The sequence below is a fragment of the Acanthochromis polyacanthus genome, chromosome 19 (genome assembly GCF_021347895.1).
Source record: "Acanthochromis polyacanthus isolate Apoly-LR-REF ecotype Palm Island chromosome 19, KAUST_Apoly_ChrSc, whole genome shotgun sequence".
Lineage (NCBI taxonomy): Eukaryota > Metazoa > Chordata > Actinopteri > Pomacentridae > Acanthochromis > Acanthochromis polyacanthus.
In genome coordinates, this window is record NC_067131.1 from 7,839,623 (window position 1) to 7,864,516 (window position 24,894).

Below are 24,894 nucleotides of genomic sequence, written 5' to 3' on the forward strand. Positions count from 1 at the left end.
GATAGGCTGCTAGTTGGAGGTTGTCTTTTTGAAAATGGTAATGAGTAGATAGAAGGGAAAATGGACAGCCACTGGCCGACTTATTCCCTTAGTCTACATCTAGTAAGAGAGACTGCACCATTAAAGTGTATTTACTGTTACCATGGTGACCATAGATGCCACCAAATCAACCAGGACTGAAATCTTGCTTGACTTTAACTGAGTTTAAACTACCAGCTTTTACAAGACAGATGAATAATTAGAGCATGTTTCACTTAAAATGTGAAAATATAAAAAGCATTTTACAATATGGGACTAATCTATAGTTAACGCAAAGAGTTCTTGCCCATTCAAGGTCCAACTGGAAAAATAAAAAGCTTATTAAAGACCGTTCTCTAGAGCTGATACCATACTGTGTAGAATGGTCTGACTGCACCTCATTATTCTGCTACTGGGGAGAAATCTCTCACTTATTTCCATTTTCTTCAACTAATCACAGTTTTCTTTATATACTGAAGGAAGTGGTGTCATCAGCAGCTATTTATTTAAAGCCCTCACTAACCAATCGAGAAGCTGCTTCGGCATCATGTGAGTTTCAGGGGCCTTATGCTGAACTTTAGCTATTTTTTGAGTGGACTTGTGTAAAAACTTTTTTTGTTTTCAGCTGACACAGCAAGCAGGACGCCCACTTTGTTCCTCCTTCTGACCGTTTGACACATTCTTGTCCTGACCGTATTTCCTGTGTTTTTTGTGGACTTCAACCAAAATCCACTTCCTGTCTCTTGATGATATTAAGAGGTCACAGTAGCGAGGGATGACCAGATGGTTTCTCAGATGGGAACATGCAGCAAATGCGTCTCTTCAGCTAGTGTTGGCTTTTACAGTCAGCTCGTCAGCTTTTTCTGTAGAAAAGGCCATAACGGTAAACTGCCTGAGTGTGCAGTAGAAATTCTGCTTACAGTCTGAGTCATTAGCTGTCTGTTCTATTTTTCCAGGGTTTTTTTCTTCCTTATTTGCTTTGGAGGATCAGTAAGTGGCCCTAAAGCGGAATTGGCCCGATAATGGTTAGTAGACGGGATTGCCCCCCGAATGACAAACTGTTTCTTCACCATGAAAGTGGATGGTTGAAATCAGTCTGTGAGAGTAGGTCGAGAGTCCTCCTGGGCAGCTGCCTACAAGGTCTCTGTGGACAGAATGTGCCGTTCTATTCTCAAGGTCTCCCAAGACTCTTCATTGCATAGCTTTCAGTCCACTTCGTCATGTCGTTCTCATGTTTTATATTCCTCTGCACCTTGTACAAAGCTTCAAGTACGGAGCTCTCGGTTTCGACTGAAACCTGCACAATCCAATCATATGAGATAGTTTTTTCTTAGTACTGTAGCAGATAACAGAAGCTATAGGAACGTTCCACATTTTTTAAACTCAGCATGCATGCGTTACTTCAAACGCCTGCACAGTGAGTCAGGAATAATAAGTTATAACACCATACTCTCTTGTTTTCCAGTCAGTCTCACAAAACCTACTGTGTTCCCCACTGTACTGATTCCAGTGCATCTCTGTGCATCTGGAGAGTATGATTTTGTTTCCTCCCCGAGTTCCCTTTTATCATCCCCATCTCTAATTTAACACACGATTATAAATTGGGTGTCCAGTGATTAATTTGTCTCTGAGGATTTACCAATTTTTCAGCGACTCCTAGTGGAAATATGCATCAGGCTTGCTCTTGCTTATCGACTGTGCAAAAAAACCTCATATAGCATTTCTCTGCATCCCGGTCTCCAGCGTGAGCTCTAATCTGCCTGTTGCTCCTGCAGATAAGTGTGGTTTAAGCCGTCGTGCAAGGTAAACAGCACCGAATAATAAAAGATAGCCTGACATTTAAAGAAGACCTCGTTTTGGTCCTCCGAGGACAGACACATGCACTCAGGCAAATCGTCTTGCAGAGCGTCTTCAAGAGTTTCTTGCTCCATTTTTCAAAGAGGAAACAAGCAGGACACTTTTCACTTCCTCTGAAAATGGGTTAGTGTTGTGCCCAATTGAAAAAAAAGACCTTTTAATCTTCCCCAGCAGTCGAAGATGAAGACAATAACACAGGGTGGTCTGTGAGGATAACTGAGATATTTTAACAGTTTTCTGTGGTAGGGAGCAGCGAGTTCTCTGTAGCCTCAGAGAGAGCCAGTACTTTGCTTTGAATCAAAACAAAAAGGGCATTTCAGGGGCCCATCAGCAGGCTATGCAATTAATTTTCTCCATTTGAAATACCAGCGAGCTGAGGAAGTAGGACAGTGTGCTCTCCGCTGCAGAGACTGCTTCTCCAGCCAGGTGTAATGATAATCCACTCCTGTGATTTCAAGACGATTAGAGGGTGCTGGAGTGTTTTTGTCATTCCTATTCTCTGACTACCTTAATAATGGACATGACCATGGGCAGTATAGGAAAACAGAGCAATATTCACACATTGCAAGTGAAGCTTCTCTGTTATTTTTGTTTCACCACTTGGTTGCTTTTATCTGCAAAATCAATGCCAAAGAAAACAAATTTTCATCTCCAAAGCAAGCTTTAATACAACCAATTTGAAATTTGATTTTCTAAAGCAGATTGCTTAATAGCGGCTAACGACAATAGATCTAGACTGACGCTTTCATAAAATTATCTGTCCATTTACGGTCCAGCTTTTTCGCGCAAACAAACATCTTGTACGGGCAGCAATAAGCCCAAAGAAAAGATGGAGAAGGAAAAAAGGTACAAAAGAGAGCGGCAATTAACTGCCAGCACGCGAGATTGGTCGGTGTCTCTGTAGCACAGACTGACAGCTTTGGAGCCGGCCGACTTTAAACAAATCTGCCTGATTGCCTGTTTCACTGATCTGTCCCTGAATGACAGGGTAGACAGTACAGAGAGGTCTGCCTCTGATGAGTTATTAAGGCTGTGGCCAATTCCATTTGCACCACACAGGGAGGGAGCCATCAACACAGCATGCAGGCCATTACCACTGATGCCTGTGCATTTAAAGTTAATTACAATCATTATGAATTTGACTTATCTGTGTGGTTAATGTGTTTGATCTCGCCAGTCAGATGACATGTTTTTGACTTGCAGAGTCCCTGAATTAATGATATTTCCTTCATTAATATCAGCATATAATAAAGCCTACTTTACACATAGGTTACAATTTGTACCTAATGGTGTTATTAATTTGTAATAAAGCTTTATCAATCGGTAATGAGTCAATAAGAAGAACAGGTCTCAGGTTGCTATGTTGTACAAAAAAAAGGCCTTGTCTGTTTCATATCCTCTTACATATGTAGTTTAACTTGATTCTCCTTTAGCTAGTGCTTTAAATAATCTTGAAGGCTAATTAGAAAGCAAGAAACTCGTGACCCTAAGATCGATAGAGGTAGACCAGTAAATTAGCCAGGCTGACTGTCGGCCAGGGTCAGCTTATTGCAGACATTTCGTTATCTGTGTACATGTCGACTTAATAGTGTCTCTGTTACACATTTTGGCCAGCAGAAAGCACTGACAAATTGATTTCAACTCTATTAAGTGAGCCAGTAAGTATACATCATGGTCACACCGACAAGATGGTTGGTTTATGTCCTGCATTTTCTGTAATCTTCCCACCACGAGACGATATTTTTGGACTCGATATTGTGAAAAATTTCAGTGCCAGTGGAGCCATCATTGTTAATTAAGGGTTCTTCCACAACAACAATCCACCAGAACTGCAGGTTAATAATTTAAAATGTGCTCAGATAGTACAAAACTAAAAGCAGCAACAAATTTCTCAATTGTAAAATATGCTTCTATCACACGCTTTCTATAATTAACGTCAATATTAAAGGATTCTAATCCAAAAACAAACAATTTATCAAAGCAGCTCTTGATTAAATTGCAATATTGCATATCGATTTGTATACAAAAACAGGCTAATTTAAAGTAAAAAGCCAAAGCACATTATGCTACCAAACAAATAACCTGACAACCCTAATGTTTGCTTTTTTATTGCTGATCTATAAAGCATTAACAAATGATTTATTACCACACAATAAAGCTTTAACTTACTCTACAATAGACATGTAGATATACACTTGCATACAGTGTCGAGAAGACACTAAAGCATGCCAGAGGGGCAGAAAAATACCCTGATAAACATCCTTTATCAGTGCAGAAACCGTTCAAATTCACACTTCCACTCTTGGATCTGAAGGTTTGTCAGCTGGAAAAGGTGCATGATGCAACCTTCTATCCTCTTTGTCCACTGCCCTCTAGACATATTTCTGTCGGAGTTAAGCTATTTCATCATGTTTGATGGACAGGAGCAACGTTTTTGCTTTATGAATAGAGCAGATCTGTCAAGCTGCCAGTCGCCCACTGCTACAGTTAGCTGACTGATTGATTTAGGTGCGGCTTCCCTTGAGAGTGACATTCTGTCGTCAATGACACAGTCCCTTTCCCCCTATCTGTCTCTCTTTTTACCCATCTCTCTCTCCATATTTAACCCTCATGGCCCCCTCTTCCATTCCTCTATCCTAAATAGCCTGGAGCACGAGCACCCCATTGACTTCAGTCCTGATGAAGGACGTAGACAGTGGTTAAGCGCTGAAGGCATGACGATTACAGATGCATGTGCTCATCAATAGCAAAGAGCAGACTTGTTAAGTAAAACCCGGAAAATGTCATCCTACCTTTGATTACAGTGTGGTGTCCATCTTTGTGGTGGAAAGTCTGACCCGCAGTAATTACGATTCTGTTAAAAGCAAGCCTTTTTGATGCCTTCAAAATTCAATGCTGTTTAAATAGCTCAAAATTCATGAGCACTGTTTGTTCTGGTGAACTTTATTATGAGACAGGCTCTGATACTGCATCTGTGATGTGTGGGTTAACTTTAATTGAAGTAGCTATCATCATTTAAAATCCATTACCCTCAATCATTCTTTTAAAAATTGATAATAATCCTGCTCCAAAAGATAGTCTCATTATCTTCCTGAAAGCAAAAAAAAAATAATAATTTCTTGACGGTGGTTTCAGCTTCTTGTAGTCAACCCTTTATTTTTCTGCACTTTTTTTTTTTTTTTAAACCACAGCCGAACCTGCTGTCAGACGAACTTCTTGAAAGCTGGAAATCCATCTTTTTCAGAGCGGAGCTCGTTATTTCTACATCTTTCCCCTGGAAAGACTGTTGCTGTGGAGTTGAAGCTGATGTCCCAGCTGGGGGTAAATGACATTGCTTGAGCAGGAAGGCAAGCACTCTCCAGCAGTCTTCTTATCAGCTCTGCCGCAAGCTCCACAAATACAGAGTTGGGCGAAAGGTGTGGGCGAGGGGGGCGAGGGGGGCGGCAGCGGCGGCAGTGGGGGAGGCAGACAATATCAGCAGCTGTGAGGAGGAGCGATGACTCACTTCCATAGTGCCCTTATCTTATGATGTATGCAAGCCGGAGCAGGTTGCAGGTCTATCATATGTCATCCTCACCGCTGTATCTGAGCAGTTTCGAGTGTTGAAGGTGTGAAACGTTACCAAAGACTTCAGCCATATTCCCAAACAGCCTGCTCATCCTTTGAGAAGTGTCGGCTCTGTTGGTTTTTCTGTCATTGTGCTGTATTATATTCACATCCAATCATGTTGGCTCAGCTTCAGACACAAAGGAAGCCTCAAGGATAAAAACCACACGTTGTTCCTGCAGAAGCATTATCATTAAAGATCCCCAATTCTTTCATCCGTTAGACATTGGCCCTCCTTTTTATCTGTGGGTGACTGCTGATCCATGTGACTTCACAGTGAGGAATACTATTTTCTGATAATATAATCCCTCCTCCGGCCCAGGCCCGGGTATCTCTTATATTCGCGTCCCTCCCCAGGAGAGTCTGACACGCAGCCGCGTAGTTTCCAGGCTGAATGCATCCCTCGTCCTTATCGCTGCCTCCATATTGTGACTGTGATGCACAGAGAGGATCGACTGGGAGGTTGGGGAGGGTGTTGCTGTGCTGTCTGATTAAAACATGAAGAGCAAGAGGAAGTCAGTCAAATTACTTTAACCCTGCATGGCATGATATTTGCTCACTTATTTGTCACAATCAAAATTCTGCCAGATTGATGTGACACTTTGAGAGCTGTCATTTACCGGATGACTGGCTGCATTATCTAAATCTTAATATTCAGTGCTTTTCTCCATCAGCTTATTTTTCTCTTTGCACGGCCTGAAGTTACTTTTGTTACGATGCCACATTGCTACAACTAGACCGAAACAAAGAGGTTTGAGTGGACGGTGTAGGTGGTAACAAAGAGTTTCATCTGCAAATATTTCTGAGAATGATTCTTGTAGCTGAATCAGAAGTTGCAGCATTTCATCCAGATATGAAAACAGTGAGTCAGTGTTGATGGCTAATTCTCTTTGTTTTCTCTTTCAGTAGGCAGGTGTCATTGGATGAGGTGGGCTGTTCTCCACAACCCATCATGGACGTCAACTACTGGACATTCCCGCATCACGAAGCATCCCATCCGAATGGCTCCTGCTCCATAACACCTCCCTGTGTCTGAGCTGTCACAGGCTGTGGACACCATGACGCAGATGGACTACAAATACAGCCTGCTGGGCTCCACGGTGGACGACTACCGCAAGAGGCCACTGCTGCTGCAGGTGGACGACACACCCATGAACCTGTTCGCAGTCTTGGAGGTGAAGCGGGAGCTGCCGAGACGCTGGAGCATGCTGGGCTTCTTCCGCAAGATCCGTGTCTACAGCTTCCTGTTCGGCCTGGCAGTCATGTTCCTCATTATGGCTTCCTACATTTTGACAGGCGACAAAAAGGGCCTCCTCCTCACCCCGTCCCCGTACCACTTCAGCAGCCTGGTCAGCCCGGGACCTTTCGCCTTCAACCTCTCCTCAGTCAAGGACTACGCACATATCAAACTGGTGGTCAAATCCATCACCTCGAAGGTGGAGTTCCGCAGCAGTCGACAGCTTCCAGAGCTGAAGGCGCTGGTTAAGAGTGAGCCACATGTGAGTGATGCCAAACCCGGGATGCAAATTTGATCAGAAGATGTGATTTTGTTATCAGATCAATGTCTCATTAATACCTCACTGTTATGTTATCTCTTTATTTTAATCATAACAAGTGTGCCCCAGCGTGATATTGATCTTCCTTTTAATTGACAATCACAGATGTGTCGCGAAGCGTAATTAAATGCTCAGTGAAAAGGTGATTCAAATCTGTATTCGTTCCTACATGCCGTCTACACATGGTTCAATGCGGCTACACCAGCGCAATTCCCCAGCGTTTGCAGTGTCTAATTTAATTTTTAAAGAGATAAAAAAACTGCTCTGAAAACCTTGTTCTAACGCTTCATGTCACACCAGATAATTGCATAGGTCCTTATTCTTTTCCAGAAAGGATTTATAGCTCAAAGTCATCCCACCGTCTTCCAATGGGTCGGCCCTGCAGCTTTCTCGGTGTCCGTCTCACCTCAACGCCCGGTTCAAGTAATTGTTAATCCTAATGAAAATGGCTTGTGCCGGGGCTATTTGCAACATAACTAATTTCTTATTGAACAAGCTAATGAATAGGAGAGTGTGGCTGCGAGACAATCGATACAGCATCTGTGGATGGATCCGCCGTTAATTGTCCTTTAAGCAGCCGCGTCTCTCAGGTACTGAGAGTCATAATCACAAGGTCCTTTGTTGTGTGCGACAAAAAAAAAAACAAAACCCTTTGAAATCTGAGAAAAGACAGTGTTGAAAATGTGTCACCTCATTTCTACGCCTACAGACTGTACTTATATTCATGTAAACCACCGCCAGAAAGTTTTGGAGCAGATGAAGGTGCAAAAGCCCCGCTCAAAGCAATGACTAAACCACTAAATATTCATTTTTGTTGCATATTTAGAGTTATTTTTTTCATGACAACAACCCCTTCCTGCCTTAAAATTGCTTAGACACACATGTACACCGTTGCTACCTTTAGGATATGCAGATCTCTACTCACACATCTCTATTTGCGGAAGCTTGAGCACACCAGCTCACTGAAGCCTCAAAAGTCTGAATCTGTGTTTTTGAGACCGTCATCAGTGCATTATACTGTCAAAACACTAAGTGTCAGTGCACTATAAAGCTCAGCCACAGTGTTTACTGTTTATTTTGCTTGTGACATGTCTTCCAGCTAATAAAAAACACCAAAGTCAGAAAGTATTAGAACAAATAAAGGTGCTAAAGTGCTGAAGTCCCTCTCAAAGCACTGATTAAACCACTAAAAACTCATGCATAAAAACTCTGTTGCATATTTAGAGTTTCTTCCGTGGAAACAATCCCTTAAAATGGCTTAGATGGATCTTTACATCTTCTGCTTCCTTTAGACTCTATAGATTTATGACATAATTTCTTTCTCCACTCACACATCCTCAGTTGCTGAAGCTCAAGCACACCAGCTCACTTACAACTCAAACACTGTAAAACTACTCTGTCCCACACAATGGCAAGCTGAAATGTCAGAGCAATTCAGCCATATATGTTCACACAACCAAAGCACAAACCGATTGTGATAAAGAATTATGATACAGGAAGTCCATTGCTATAAACTGACAGGATTGGTTCCTTAGCTTTGATACATACGAAACTCTGAAAGACGGAATGCGTGTTTTCCAAACTATCGCTGGTGCACTGCTGCATCAAAGTGGAAATGCTCGGCCCTGATGCTGACTTCTTATTTCACGTACGATACAGCTTCCAGCTTATAAAAAACACCATATGGGCTAAGATAACAAAAACTTGATTTTGATCAGAGAGAGTTTTTGTACATCAATACTGGCTGAGTCCTGATGGACCTGGAGTCCAATTTAGGGAAATTCCAACAATGATCCAAGTTTTTATGGCCTCAAATTCAAATATTCTTAACTGGCCAAGTCAGTCCCCTGACCTCCATTTAACTGATTGCAAAGGCCTCCCAAAACAAGAATAAAGTAAAGATAGCTGCAGTACAGACCTGGCAGAGCCACAGCAGTAAAGACAACAGGTGTCTGCTGATGTTTTTTGGAATGTAGCCTTCAGACAGACACTGAATACAAAGGATTTGATTCCAAATATTAAAACATGTGTTAACTTCAGTGTGTTTTAAAAAGCAGCTACAATTCCCACACTGTTCATCTGGCATGGATGTCAAATATCTGTGTACTCACTTGTGTCTCTCTACAGCCAATTTACTGCAATCCAACTCCCTTGCAGCCCGTATACGCCTGCACAAACTTGTCATAGTGTTTGTCTCCTCCTGCCAAAACAGTGGCCCAGGCACAAAAACATTTTTGAGCTGTTTTGACAAACCTCTTCTTTTACCGTCTGTGGAAATGTCTGGAAATGACTGGAATGTATTTGACTTCCATCGCTTAGCAAAGATCAGCTTTGGTTTACAGAAGGCTTTGTCTGAGATGTTTTTGGGAATAATGTGACTTAGCAGCTTGATGCAACTTGCTTTCTTTGCCTCTGCAGATGTTTTCCGCCATCCCTCGCAAATTCCTGCCTGGTGTCAAAAACCCCTGCTGGTATGAAGAATACACTGGGAATATCACTTCAGACCCATACAAGACAAACTTATACGGACGCTACTCACGGCGCTTCCGAACTGTTTTTCAGCACTTGAGAAACACTTTCCAAGAACACTTGTTCCACCGCAACAGGAGACTCTACCGCATGCGGTGCCTTCCTTATTTCTATATAATTGGCCAACCAAAGTGTGGCACTACTGACCTGTATGACAGACTGAGGCTGCACCCGGGCGTCAAGTTCACCACTTTCAAAGAGCCACACTGGTGGACCCGCAAGAGGTTTGGTGAGTACAGAACACTGTAATTTCTTGTGGCAGAGGCCTCCAGACTGATATACAATAATGAGAGCCTGAGAACATTACAAGTGTTGAATGTGACTCCCTGCAGTACATCATTGTGGCAGAGCCATACCTCAGGGGGCCTCAGAAAAACCATCAGTGACAGAAGTTTGAAGAGGCCTCAAAGGCAGGGCTGTCTGTTCCACGAGCATAATTAAATATATCCCCTATAGTGTCCTCATATTGTCAAAATGTGTAGATTGTGGTAATTAAATTGCATCATTTCTGCACATTCCACAAGCTAATTGGGGAGAACGTCCTCTGGGTATTGACTGACAACTCCATGCTGTGTCAAACTGAGATTTCTCTACATGAAATATACCAAAAACTAATTGTGGTTTTTTTTTATCTTGTATAAAACTGAGCTGGTCATGAGCCCTGAATGTGACGTCTGGCAAGTATGTCTGATGCACGTAGTTCAATCTCCCAGTGCAGTTCCTATGCAATTAACCGAGAAATGAATATTCAAGACCCAACTTGTGCCGTGCATGAGAATAAAACGAAACTGTTTATTTTCTACCTGAGAGCTGTTAGCCCTAAATTTACAGCTCTAATGGTGTATTTACAACCTTTATTGCCTCCTTCATTCAGCATTCTGAATGCTAATCGGTTTTTCTCTTCCCCCCTCACGTGTGCCTTTACACCATCATTAGCCTCAATCTTCTGCAACTTCTCCATTTGAGGATGTGCAGTAGATGTGGTAGCAACGCTCATTACCGGCTCGACTGCACGCACAAGAATCTAGACCAACTTTGCCTCACCATCATCTGCGACATAAGTTTCCCCTCTGTGGTGGAAACCACTTGAAACAAACACGTGAAAACTAGCGTTTGAAGCCTTCCTCACACACTTTGAGCCCACACGTGTGGGTGCACCGTTTCTTGCACTTGTTTAACAAACCTTAATGTTGCACACACTCCATGCGACAACTCTCCATGAACCTAGCCTCGCTTACAGTGGTTGTCTTATTTCACAGCTTTCTAGCAGTTCCCCTCTTGGATTTTATACTTCCCATTTAAAAGCGAAACAGACGCATCATACATTTATTTAATTACACAGCAAATCATCCCACTTTATGATGGAGCTGTTGCATATTTCACTAACTCTTCAGGGCATATTTCATATTCATATTTACGTCGCCTCTTGGAAATATTTGCCAATTTAGCTGGTGGAGATTCTAACACTATCTGTTAATCATTGGCTTGTTTAAGTTCAGATTTCTTAGACACACACAACACTCTGCCACTGTTCTGCTGGCATTCAAGGAGTTTGAACAGGTGGTAACTCAAACAAGCCATTTACTCAAACAAAGAGACAAACCCTAAGCGTCGGGAAGGATAGGCTGCCTCACAACAGACATCTGGTCCTATGGCGGTTCTGTCATCTAAAAGTGGGGTTGCCGTCATGTTTTTTTTTCCTCCATGAGCATCTGTGATGTTAAAAGAATCACCACACCATCACAGATGGGCATAAAAGCCATGTGAGATCTGGCAGCGAGATTCTATTTGCCAAGAATGAACTGAAAATCCTCTGTATTAAACAAATCCAATGCTTACTTAACGCCCAGATGTAATATTGTAATGTGCCTTTGGTTTCATTTGGTGCACCTTTAACCTTCTTTCCATTCAGATGGAGAGATTTTTTAAAGCAAAACGAGCTGCTAATAATACAAACAGTAACAGTTGTAAGTAGGCTAAGATTCTAATTCTGTCTTGTGTTTTTGTCCCCCAAAAAGGCAAATCATCATCCCCAATACCTATGTGTTTTTGTTTCCCTTTATAACCGAAACAGTCATTAAGATTCATGAATAATGGAAACTTTTGTGCAACTCAAGAGGCGGACCTCCGTTGTGAGAGTCAGTGCATGTGTGTGTCACAATTGTGTGTCTGCATTTGTGAAGAAGCATTTCAAAAGAGAAAATAAAATAAATGCAAAGTTCAGCATTTGAACTGAGGGGCAGTGAATTTCCTCTTAGCTGATAAAGTTAGCTCTGATTACAAAATGAAAAGCAGATTAGATAATGAAATTTTTGTACCGAGTTGCACACATACAGCGTGCAGATAATCTCATAATTCTCCTTTAAGAACAGCAGCAGCACTATCACATCAGTGCAATATGAGGACTCAATTTTCATGCCCATTTCTCGCTGTGGATATCAGCTATTCTTCTGCTCAGCAATGACTGATACATATATTTTGTTATGCCGGAAGCTATCTGGCTAAATTTTACTTAATGATTTTATTAAGATCACTCAGGGTTTTGGTTCTTGTTATGGATACTACAGACAGTATTTGGCCACTCATTTCTGGAAAAATATCTTACAAATTGTCGCTACAGATATCAAAAGAGGCTTAACTGTCACAGCCAAAGAAATCCCTTTGAAGTTCATCCAGTTGCTAACTATGCCCCTAATCCCTCGGAGACTCACAAAACCTAATTGGAGGATTGATCAGTCTGCATGCAATACTTATTTTATGTGTTGTGTTTAGTTTGAGTTGATAATTATTTGAACCTCATAAAGCTGTGGGATATGGTTGAGTTGTTCGGCTTAATTCGTCTGCCTCTCGCGTATGTTTTTCTGCAGCCTCTGATGTTTTGCGTAGCAGTAAGTGCGCCTGTATCCCAAGGACATGGGTCCCTCTCAGTTATTGTCCCCCCCATGCTTTCATCTTCGCTGTCACTTTCTTTCTCTCTATCCCTTCTGGTCGTGTACTTCGGGCTATGCGCTGGTAATCAGCACTTTTCTCTTAAGACATCCTTTGAGAACGCTCTGAATTCAAATGGTCTTGTTTTGTATTTATTTATTTCATTCCCCCTTGAGGCTCCGCTCAGCCGATGCTGTGAAAAGGTGATTTGATGCGATCCGCGCCACATAACTTTCTTAGAGGAGCAGTTTGAATCTTAAGCAGATGTGTCTTCTGTGTACAGTTCTCATCAAGAAACACAGTTTATTTCAAAATTGCCTGACGCTTCATTCATATCAAAAAGCAAAGGGAAGGGGTGGGGGCGAAAAAGCCCTGAAGCGAGACACACCAGAGTCATCACACCTCATACAAGTGTGACCATTCTGGATGAATAATGATGCAAGCTGGGTGTTTGGAGACCTTACTAGAATTTTCTAATCATGTTTTCCTGCTAAGTAAAGAAAGGTGTTTTACTGGTACACCATCAAAGCATCACTGGAAGTAGCAGACGTCTGAGTTACCTCATTATCCCTATGCTGCAAGGATTCTCCTAAGTCCTACACCACATCTCAACAATTTCCCAGTAAATTATAATTATACTGTGCACCACAGCAGCTCAGATGGAAAACACATTTGCTAGTCCTGCATTTAAGGCATTAACTTGACATTGGACCCTAATTGGAAACACTAAAAACTGAGTGGGGACAGTATTCCCTCCTGAATTTGGATTGGGCCTGAACTTGGGTTTAATTAGGTCACTCTGCAGTCAGGACAACAATGACGCTCTAATAACCCCTTTTAGTATGATCACAGAAACACATGGGGAGGAAAGGGCAGGAATTAAAAACATGCTTGATGAACACACACCCATCTTTAGCTGTAGATTCCCACCCAAAGCCACATCAGCTCCAGCAGTTTATTTCTAGTCTCACGAAGACGTGATAACTTGCCAACATAAACATACCCAAAGATGTAAATGTGTACTATGAGGGCCATCCACCTTAACTGTCTTCTCTCTCTTCTAGGTATCATTCGCCTCAGTGAGGGCTTCCATGATCGATACCCAGTGGAAGATTACCTGGACTTGTTTGATCAGGCTGCTTACCAAATTCAAGGCAACCTCACAGCAAATGCCAGTGGATCCCCCAGTCACCCTAACATCATCATTGGTAAGTGAAATGACAGTTCATGTTTGAGGCAAACACTCAAGTGGATTACTAATCTTATATTTGTCTGATTGCATTTAATGCAGCTTTGCCTGCTCAACAGGAATTTATTATAATGTACTCCACTTCCCACATCACCACTACAATGGGAAGTTTTTTACAACTCCAATTATCAGGGTATCATACTGCTCAGCCTACCAGGAAAGTTTTTTTTCCAGGGTGCTAGAGGGGAGGCTCCAAACAACTGTCAGAACTTGGATTCAGGAGGAGTTATGCGGATTCCGTCCTGTCCGAGGAACAGTGGATCAGCTCTTACCCTTGTGGAGTTGGAGAAGGAGTAATGGGAGTTTGACCTTCCTGTCCACGTGTTTTGTGGACTTTGAGAACAACCCTGTAGGGGAGTGGTGCCGGAGTATGGAGAACCAGGGCTGTCAGTACAAGCCATCCCGTCCTCGTTCAACCAAAGTGAGAGCTGTGTTCATATCCTGGGCACTAAGTCAAACACTTTTCTGTTGTGTGATGGACCGTGAAGGCGGTCCTTTATTTCTGATCCTGTTTGTGATATTCATGGACAGAATCTCAAGGGTCAGTTGGGGTGACGAGCTTTTCTGGTTTGGAAACCTCACAGCTGCACTTTGTCATCTTCAAAAAGCAGAGTTTCACTTCTGCTTTTTCTGCCAGGCTAATTCCTGGGTAGGTTTTCTGTGAGTCAGAATCAGAGTTGCCGATGAAATCACAATACGACGGATAACCTCCTTAAACAGTATTCATTTTTGACAATTTGGTCAAAATTTAACATAGAATTTTTTGTGCACAGTTACCATTGTAATGTTGAATACAATACTTTGTCTAATTGTTCCCCTCTATTGTTGTGATGTGGGTCTGTTGCCTTTTGAAGATGATTCTTCCGGAGCTTCATCAGGCAATGACCTCTAGTGCACACTGGATTGGCTTGTAGCCGACTGCGAAACAGACTGGAAAGAGTCAGCACCTCTGAGTCTGAAGCCATCGTTCTCTGCCAGAAACTGGTGGATTGCTCCCTCTCAGTTAGGTCTAAGTCGCTTTGGTTCTTGTTCAAGACTGACAGTAAAATAGAGTGTGAGATGGACAGTGACAGCAGTAATGTGGTCATCGTGCTGGGCTGTTGTGGCTGGGCTTAGCCTTGGAGATAAAGTAGGCAATTCTCTCCGAGAGCGCTTAGAGTAGAGTCACGGCTGCTTCCTGTTGAAAGGAGTCGTTCAAGGATCTGATTAAGATGCCTCATGGGCACCTTCCTCTGTAGGTTTTCCGAATACATCAAACTGGGAGGAGATCCCAGTGTAGACTCATAGGTGTTGTATATCTCATCTCACCTGAGAACACCTTGGGATCCATCAGGAGGAACTCGAAAATGTTGCTCAGAGATGTAATTTGAGAACTCGGAATGCATTTTTTGCCTGCTTGCACCACAACCTAGCCCTGGATTAGTCAACAAAATGGATGTATGGAAGGATGCTTTACAATCTGAACAATAAGTAAAGGGGGCCTGAGTTGGCACATTGAGTGTCGCCTACACATGCATGTAACTACAACAACGCAACTACATGTTAAAGCCAGAGTGACATTGGAAGTGTCATATGCAGACTACAAAAACTCTGAACTTCTAGCTGCTTGTGTTTCCCCCTACACCTTTCTGATGATCCAAGTAAAGACAAAATGAAACAAATTTTAAAACGGCTCAGTATCAAAATTGCAAAGTAGTGATGAGACAAAGCAAACACCAGTGCCTTGGGTCACCCTTCAAATAAAGGAAAGCAAACACGGTTACTCTGGAGAGTATATTTAAAGCACAAAGTATCCCGATTACATCCACTCATTGTTTCATTAGATATGAGCAGGTAAAATTGGATTTGCTAAACAATAAATAATCTGTGCCTTATCTATGACAGGGCTGCTGTGTAAAGTAAGAATCCAGCTTCAAGGTTTGAACCTTCATTCAACCCTTGTCCTAACCTGAAGCCCATTCATAATCCAAAAGCAACCCAGCCATACTTTGTATCTAATATCAGCTCCAGGCCCAAGATTAACTGTAACTCAGGCACTGAGTATCATATTCTGATTTTGCGCTGTGCAAGCAAAGTCAAGCATAATTTCAAACTCAGCAAACCTGACAGTGTGGCACTTTATGACAAGAAGCTGCTTATCAGCATTTGTCTATTTCAATAAAGTACCACCAGTCTATTACAGAGTGATTATCTTAAGAATTAGACGATGGGGATTCTAAGACAACGAGATACAAATGATAGGGAGTAAAACACTGTCTGACATCATGCTAATCAGATCTCCAGGCAGTCTTAGTTGCACAAACATTTCCTGTTCGGTGAAATCTTTGCCTTCCTGTTTTGTAAGAGCTCCACATCATGTCAGATAGCAGCTTTCGTTCTCCACCCCGCTGCTGAATCATATTAGTTACCCAGGTCATGTATCAGAGCTGTGATCTGTGTGAGGAACACGGCCTGACAGTATTCTGCGCCCTCGTCAGGCTGCAGCCAATAGCATTTGGATCGGGGTGACCTGACACTTGCCTGGAACTTCACTTGTAATCTTGTCTCTGATATTACACGGCTGCTATTAAAGCAGCAGGTAGTGAGGCTGGAGCACAGGGCCGCTCTGTAGCAGACACTTTCACTTCGACGAAGAGAAGGTAATTTTTAAGAGAGCTGGTGACTCAGCCCTAAAGAGAGGCTCTAACAGCTTAATAATACTGGACTTCCTTCTGCCTCACTTAGCCACTTCACTGAAGTGCTGTATAAAGGAATCATTGTTTTGTTGTGTCAGGACAGCAATAATATCCGCAGCGGGGTGGAGAAGTCTTATGAACCTCCTTCCTCTATCTGCATATCCTGTATCCAGGTCCTCTGCTCTGTCCGTCTTTTCATGTCTTCTAAACATTGTGTCAAAAAAGAAAAACTGCTCAGCTGCAAAGAAAAACTGATTTAAGTTCGCAACAATGGCCTTTTCACACTGGACTGAGTTGGTGCATTGAGCGCAGCTTAGCATGCTGCCTGTTTTGTTTCCCTCTTTAAATAAATAATCCTTGTAAGGGGCGAGCGTGCCAAAGCCCCTCTCAGTATTCACACCATGCCCTGGGACAGCCCAGTAAGGTGCAGGCTTATGGCCAGGATCTTTGGGCTTCTGAATCTCTTCAAGCGACAGCCAAGACCGAGTCACTGTGCAACACCAAAGGCACGCCGGTCTGGCTCCTCCATTTGTTTGCCCTATTACAGCCTCTCCCCGTGGAGCAAAATAAGCCCTTTTAATGGACATGCAGAGCTTTAAATAGACTTGATCACAGTGTGTATCATTTTTAGGCGTAACAGCATTAGCGACGATCCTGTTTCGCTCTCACCGTTGTCATCAGAGAAAATAGGTCCTGGCTATCATCCCTTTCTCCGAGGAAGTGAGGCAGATAAGGCTTGTGTGTTGTGTTCCCTCCGAATACATCACGGCTTCACTTCACAGATAAGAGGATAATGAAGGCACAGACAGCCTAATGAATCCTGGATATCATTTCTCAGCGCAGCCTGATAAAGTTTCGGGCCTCAAATTGTTTGAGAAACGACATCCTCCGACTCGTTATGAGTGCCGGTAGCGTCGCTGTGTGAGCTGCAGTTATTTGGCAGTTTTGCTCACAGCTAGAGATGTAATTGCTCTTGCCTTTTTTGTTTGCACACTCGCTTTAGAACCCTGTGTTTTATTGACCTGTTGCTTGTTGTTTGGAACATGCCGTGTCTGTCAGTTCCAGCTTCAATTTAGGGGAAATGACATGAAGAAGGGGGTATGTTTATTTCGTATTCTTGTTTTCCAAAGAGAAGTCATGGGATTTATCTGTTTATATTGATTATTTTTCAAAAAAAAAAGTGAGGGGGAAATACAATAAATAATACAAATCTGACAGCAAAATGATATCTTCAAAATAACTTTGTAAACACTTTAGTTGCTTGGAGGGAGTTTGGAGGATAATCAGACAATTAAACATTTGTACTGTCAATGTCACAAGACGTGTGTAAACTAAAATGAGAGCATCATTGAGGCAACAGGCCTGGATTTATACAAAAAGGCTGCCATTTACATCATCACAATCATTTCTTCCTTTATATACCTGATTGATGTCTTCATTATTTTTATTAGAATAAAAGTTTTTGCAAAAATTCATGTCACAAGAACGCAGGAGCACGTTTTCAGATATTTGTTTCATCTTACCTGCATTCCAATACTCAATTTACAATGATATAATTCAAAATGATAATTGGCTAGACCGCCTTACATACAGTATATTTAACAAGACACATCAAATGGAAGGTCATATAGTAAAAAAAGCCAAAAATGTGTCTGCACATGTGTGTTTTGTTTTGTCTCTGTGGCTGCATGTATTTCTGAACTGCTGTGGGTGTATTTTCTTGCAGGAGAAGCCAGTGCATCCACCATGTGGGATAACAACGCCTGGGTGTATTTCTACGACAACACCACAGAGGGAGAGCCTCCCTTCCTCATCCAGGACTTCATCCACGCCCTGCAGCCTGATGCCCGCTTCATTGTCATGCTCAGGGACCCGGTGGAAAGGTGGGAGAAACATCTGTTAGTCTGTCACCAGCTGCATATCTGCAATAAAATGCCAGTAATTACTCAGACAGTTGTGACGCGCACGGCTAACACGTCCCTATCATAACCGTTTACTCTGCTGACACAGACAGACACCTTCCCGGTTTGTAGGAACAAAAGACCTGTTGTCGCAAAAGATGTGCCTGCTTTTACTCACACTGACTGTGCTATGAGTTTCATTATGATGCCTTTATTATACATGTGCTGCTGAATGCCTGAGAGGTAGTCTGTTCAGACTGGGGTTTATTCATGCCGTTAACGTTGATTTTTTTCCTTCTGAAAATGTCTGAACATGCTCCCTGTAATTGCCTTTGTCTGTCAAATCAGAGCCTATGCAACCTTTCCCCAAAAAACAATTCTGGGGGAAATGAATTGCATGCTCAATTAGATTAACCGTGCCATTTTTATTACGCGAGACTTGTTTACAACCAAGACATTTTCCTCGGTACAGACACCGTCTCACATTTCAAACTAAATTGCAGCAGAGCGTTTATATGGCTCTGTGTCTCCTGCATTGCTTTTTTTCCCCCCATACAGACTGACATGAGGCACCAAACGCATTTCCCCCCCCCCATCAGAGCTAAGATTAGTAGTCAGCTGAATAAAACTTGTCTAAAATCTGAGTTGAGTTTACGGTCATTCCCAGGCTCATTATTTTTGGTTCTCTTTATTTATGTAAAAACTGTTGGAAAAGGGATAAAAATATCAATACTATATATCTTCTTCTCTTTTTTTTTAAACCACCACAGTGAATGCATAATCAGCTGCCTTTCTCTGCTTCACTTTGTACTGCTGGAAGTGTTCTCTGCTGTCAATGCTGCAGTCACACCTTGTTTACCATAAACTACAGAGATCTGTCCCCGTGTTGCTGCGGGAAGCTTTGCATGAAGACGAAATATGGGTTCAATTAGGTTTAAACCCATCCGCTACATGTAAAAACCAGTAAAAATAATGAGTCGCATGGTTATTTTTGTTGTTCGTCTTTGCTTACAGAGCATCTCTGTTGTCTTGCAGGCTGTACTCCGACTACCTTTACTTTGGAATTGCCAATAAGTCTGCAGAGGATTTCCACGAGAAGGTGTCAGAGTCACTGCAGCTATTCGAGGGGTGCCTTACGGAGTACACAATGCGCTCCTGTGTGTACAACACTACGGTCAACAATGCCATGCCAGTGAGTGTTCCCTCCCTCCCGCTTTTGTCTCGCGGCTCTGCTGAAAACCGGCATTTAGCGCCCCGCTTTATTAGCTGGTGGGAAGGAAGAAACAGAAAAGGAGCGAGAAAGACAGATGGAGTGAAATCCACGCTTCATTAGCACATGCTAAAGCTTGCAGGACAGACTTTATGAAAGGGATTGGCAACACTGCTGAGCAGTTCAGCGCCTCCAGCCTCTCTGTGCAGCACAAAACCTAGTTTACCAGCGCTGTGAACTTCCTTCTTACTCCCAGACCGAGTCTTAGTGTCAGCCAGTGCAGGGCCCCGGTGTTAGGCCCCTGGCCAGCTTTTCCCACAGTGCCCTGAGGCAGACTGGGTGAGAGAGAGGGGGACGAGGAGGCGGAGGAGACCGGCCTGTCCTTATTTTTTGGCTTCCCCCCAGGCTGCCTTGTATTCAGAGATCCTCCTCTCCAACTGCCACTGACAAGCTTCATGGCCCTCCAGGAGCATGCTCGCGCTCTGCCGCTGGCCTAATTGTCCATTCACTAATATCTTCTCAGAGTTATAAGCCCATGTGAGAACTGTTACAGCTGTCCATACAGAAGCCTTTGCATGCCTGCGGTTCTTTGATAAAAGTTTTAGAGCTCAGATAAGAGTCCGGGGAGGAAAACAAATAAACCAAAGCGAGAGAACTGGCTTGAACTGTTGTACCAAACTAATTTAACAAAGAAAGTTCTGCTGGCCTGGTTTGTAATCATTTGTTCATTCATTATTCTAACAAGCCTTTCAGTTTTGCTAGGAAGAGAAAAGACAAAGTTTTTTGTGGATGCTTACTGTCACAAAACATCCATTTCATCAACAAGTAGGATAGTGCAAAGGCTGTGCAGAAATCTTTAATATGAATTAATCTTTGTCTTAAACCAAAAGGGGAAAAATGCTGAACTAACAGTCCAAAATCCAAAGATATTTAAGTTTACAGCTATATAGACAAGAGAATAACAAACCATCTTCACATCTGAGAAACTAGACTGGTTGAATGTTAGAAAAAATATCACAAATTTTATCAGTAACTGGCCTAATGTCATTTGGTTTCATCTCATTGTGGAGCAAAACCAAATAGCATCATCATTGAGGGGTATGAAATGTTTCAGTCATTCAGGTTTCTCATTCTAGAGGGAACATCTTTCACGTCACATAATACCAGCACATGTTCACATGCCCACACGGTGTCCGCCGTTACCCAGACGAATTCATGGGGAAGATGAAAGCAGTTGAAATTCCCTCCCTCCCTCTGCTCATCTCATTAAAGAAGTTCATGCATGCACCGCCGTGTCTCCCTGCTAAGGAGGAGGTTTCGTGGATGGAGCTCGCTTTTTCCTCACGTCAGTCCTCTTGTTTTGTGCCCTCAGGTCAGATTGCAAGTCGGCATATACATTGTGTACCTAATGGACTGGCTGACCGTCTTCAGCAGGGAACAGATTCTGGTCCTGAGGTTGGAAGACCATGCCTCGAACAGGAAATACACGATGCACAAAGTCTTTGATTTCCTCAGTCTGGGTAAGTGAGCAGCGCATCCTCCTGAAGTGTGACCTCTGTGTAATCACTCCCTCTGGGGATCGGTATAATACAAATCAGCTCGCTAAATACAAGCAGGGGTATGTCATGTTGCAAAGGCTGTGATTATTAGCAGCAGGAATCTGAAGCAGGTGCTGATTAAACAAATTTGATATCAGGCAGCCTGTGTCATTTTAAAATTTGCATGGCAACAATATGATTCGAGTTGGCACTGGTGTATGAAAACACCCACAGTTTCACACAGATTTGAGATATTGAAAACGTTATGCTCGACACTGCAAAGTGTCCTTGGGTGAAAGGCGCAGACAAATAAAATTTTATATTATTATTGTTATTAAAGCCTGACAGCATGTGGTATTGCCCGGAAAGGAAATAAAAAGACACTTGGTATATGGCTTTTTTTTTTTTTTGCAAAGGTCATTCGATGTAGTGGGAAGTGGAAAATAAAACCCAGTCCTGAATACTAGAACTTGAGTGCATTCCAGCCACAAATGCCTGCATTAAGAGACAAAACTGATTAAGGGAGGAGTTTCTTTTTCTGTGTAAATGAGCGAAGTGAACATATTTCATTTGCAGTGTTGATTTTGGAGTGCTTAAGTCACTACAGCTTAGAAAAAAAATTAATTAAATTTCCACCAGCTACGATTCTGAACTTCCTTACGCCTTTCATATTGTCAGTATCAAAGATTCCAACCTTTCCTGTGGGTATACATGGTGCAGACTACAGTTTATGACAGTTAAAAAAAAAAAAAAAAAACAGTTCTGCCCTGTGGTACAGAAGCCCTCCTTACTTTATTCTTACTGGTGTATTCCACAGTGTAATTGCCCCAAAGCTCCGACTTTGCTCTTCAAAGAGCTGCCATCCACCATCCAAGGTGCGATTACCTCCCAGAGAATCTTCCGCTTCAGAGTCCTTTTTACACTGTTTTGTTCCTTTTGTTTAGTGCTGCAGGAAAATGTGACGCCAGCGTGAAAAAGAGGGGACGTGAAAGTGGGTGTTTGTGTCTTAACAGGGCCGCCGACGAAAGAAATCGAGTCAGAGATCACGAGAAGTCCGGCGTCAAACACCAGGAGGCCAGCCGACAAAAACCTGGGACCCATGCTGGCCATCACTAAAGAGATCCTGCGGAACTTTTACACGCCGTTCAATGAGAAATTGGCAAAAGTGCTGCGGAATGACTCCTTCCTCTGGGAGAGCAACTCTAAACTCTAAAACAGCCCACCTCCTGTTACTTCAGTTAAAAACCACTGATGCGTCAGCCAGCCCCTTTGTTTGGGTTTCATCTCTCTCAAGTGCCCATGGAAATCAATGTTTTTCTTCTTCTTTTCTTATTTAAATTATTTTTAAGTTATAAACTAAACAGAGATGAATCAAAGATAGAAAAACAGCACAAAAGGAAGTGTGGTGGTTTAGTGTGAGTGTGTGTGTGAGAGAGAGAGACAGAGTGAGTGAATGCAAGAGATGCTGGCAGGTTCTTGATTGTTGTTCTCTTGTGAGCAGATGTACAAAATTAAATAGTGAATTCAAAGATATTAAAGTGTTGTGGTGTCTTTTCAAGTTTGGTTTGATTAATTGAAAGATAGTCACAGAACTGAAAAGGTGAGATCTAATATTTTTTGCCCTTTTCATCCAACACAGTTGGAAAATATTCAAGCCGACGGAGTCTTTTAAATGTTCAAGTTCATTGGCAGCTTCTGTAATAAAAACACAGCATACTAGTGGAACACCACCACCCTCTACTGTAAAATACATGCAGCTGCAGTCTTCCACCACCACTGCTCCTAAAAAGCTAAAAATACAGACACTGAATTGAATATCTGCTGCCTTCAAATGCAAGCTTCATCCAATAATGTGCTTTATTTGGACGTTACGAGTGTTTAAAGTAAATGAAAGGCAATTAAAACGGCCAATTGCTTTTCTGGCTGAAGCTGAGTGAGTCAGTTTCCTGAATCTCAGCTATGTAATTACTCTGATCAAGCCTTCATAATAGTTTTCTGCCCCGCTATTGAAAATTTGTCACAAACACTGAATAATTACCAATTAGTGACGAGCTCAATTAAAGTGTTTGCGATTAGAATATGAGGCAATTAAAATCTGGCAAATTAATTTAGCTATCGAAAGGGACTTCTGAGCATTTTAAAAACAAAGGCAGGTAGGAGAGAGTAAAAGGTAATCAGGAACACATCAATTAGCAGGAGTTTCATGTCGTTAAAAACTGCAGAGTGATTTAAATTGAAGAAATGGGATGTGTTGAGAGACTGAGTGTGTGCTGGAGTTGGAGAATATTCATTTTCTACACCAGAGGGCAGACAATCCTCAACAGTGTCCACATGAAACTTGGACTTCAGAAATTTACTATGTTAGGGCAGCAATAAAAACAGTGCTTTATCATCAACAATGCTCAGAAAATTGGAGGTTTTTCAAGAAAAGTTACCTCAATTACAAAGAAATCACATGCATTATATTATGTGCCATGGCTGTTTTTTCTGAAAGCCCTTGAGCCTTCCTCATCAACCTCCACTTTAAGAAAAAATGACCCCAATAACTCTGTAAAACCTCTTTTCATAATTAACATTCAACCTTCAGTGTCACAGATTTAATTAACATGACATTCAGCCTTTTCTGTTGCCAACGCAGCTCCCTCACTGCACAATCTCAAAGTGCCAACAGCTTCTTCCTCACTGAGATCAAGACAATCTGACTGGGGAGAAGAAGAAGAAAATAAAGTGACTGCAAATTATTTGCATATTTTGTTTAGAGTTGGACGGTTCATCTGGCTGGCTGAAGAGGTTCCGCTTCACCGAAAGCCTCCAACCCACTTCAATTTCCTCGGAATTCACAAATATTATCAAAGCTCCTTTCATCCTCGTCTGTGCTGTATCAGAATACAGTGACTGACAGGAAACGGGACAAGCATTGCCCCTGAGAAAACTCCAGAGACTTTTGGGAAACGCACATTTAGCCATTCTACTTCTCATTTCTTTGCAATGACTTTGTGCAGAATTTTTGGCAGCACTAAGCACAAAGAACACAACTTGCCATCATGGGAAATTACCGTTTTAAATAACGGTAATACAGTTGGCATTTAGACTTTGACTTCAACACTTCCCACAAGGATACACTAAACTCAGCACGGCAGAGAGTGGAGATAATAAACTTCAGCCCAGGGGAACTTAAAAGTTTGCCTACAGATGGATGCTGGGGTGGAGGTGGAGCTTATGAAATGCTGCAGCATTAGCAGGAAGTGTAGCGCAGGAGCAGCATAGTAGAGCAAAGGGCACCTCAGACTGTAAAGGAAAATATACTGGTGTGCAGAGACGGCACCTGCCTCAGAGCTACTGTCAGACATCTGCAGCAAATACCGTTAACAGCAGACGACCATCGGAATGGAAATGAGCTCAAGGTTGAGAATGAATGCAACTAAAAGTAGCAGCAGTGTGACCCACAGTAGAGCAGCAAAATGTAATCATGAAAATAAACAGTAAAGCATCACTCAAGCTTAACTAAATGCTTTGTTTTGAGATAAATTATATCTCCAGTACTTAAGCTGGACATGAATTGGGTGTAGAAGATGTGAAAGGGTCTAAAACATTGATAGTTTCTTTAGAAATTATCAATAATATAGAGAAATAATGATATAAATGGACTATGAGCAAGTCAGGTTCTCTTAAACAAAGAGCTGCACAATATTTATCCTCGAGTGCAGACATGAAATATGTAGGAAAACCAAATCAGAGCCCCCTTCAGCCAACCAATAGCGACTCACTGGACTGCTAACAAAGAACAACTTGGAACAACAAAAAATAATCAATTCAGGATTACAATA

General features: G+C 42.2%; 1 protein-coding gene across 1 annotated transcript in view; it reads left to right on the top strand.

Annotated features, from left to right (window-relative positions):
* LOC110949090 (carbohydrate sulfotransferase 15) overlaps window positions 1-22,625 on the top strand; it is a 39,046-nt gene extending 16,421 nt beyond the window's left edge. Inside the window, exons 2-8 of the mRNA XM_022190948.2 lie at window positions 6,388-6,980; window positions 9,456-9,795; window positions 13,559-13,702; window positions 18,145-18,301; window positions 19,355-19,511; window positions 20,902-21,049; window positions 22,081-22,625. Coding sequence (XP_022046640.1) covers window positions 6,540-6,980; window positions 9,456-9,795; window positions 13,559-13,702; window positions 18,145-18,301; window positions 19,355-19,511; window positions 20,902-21,049; window positions 22,081-22,280 — 1,587 coding nt within the window. The 5' untranslated portion in view covers window positions 6,388-6,539 and the 3' untranslated portion in view covers window positions 22,281-22,625. The remainder of the gene's footprint in view (window positions 1-6,387; window positions 6,981-9,455; window positions 9,796-13,558; window positions 13,703-18,144; window positions 18,302-19,354; window positions 19,512-20,901; window positions 21,050-22,080) is intronic.
* Window positions 22,626-24,894: the final 2,269 nt, after the last annotated feature.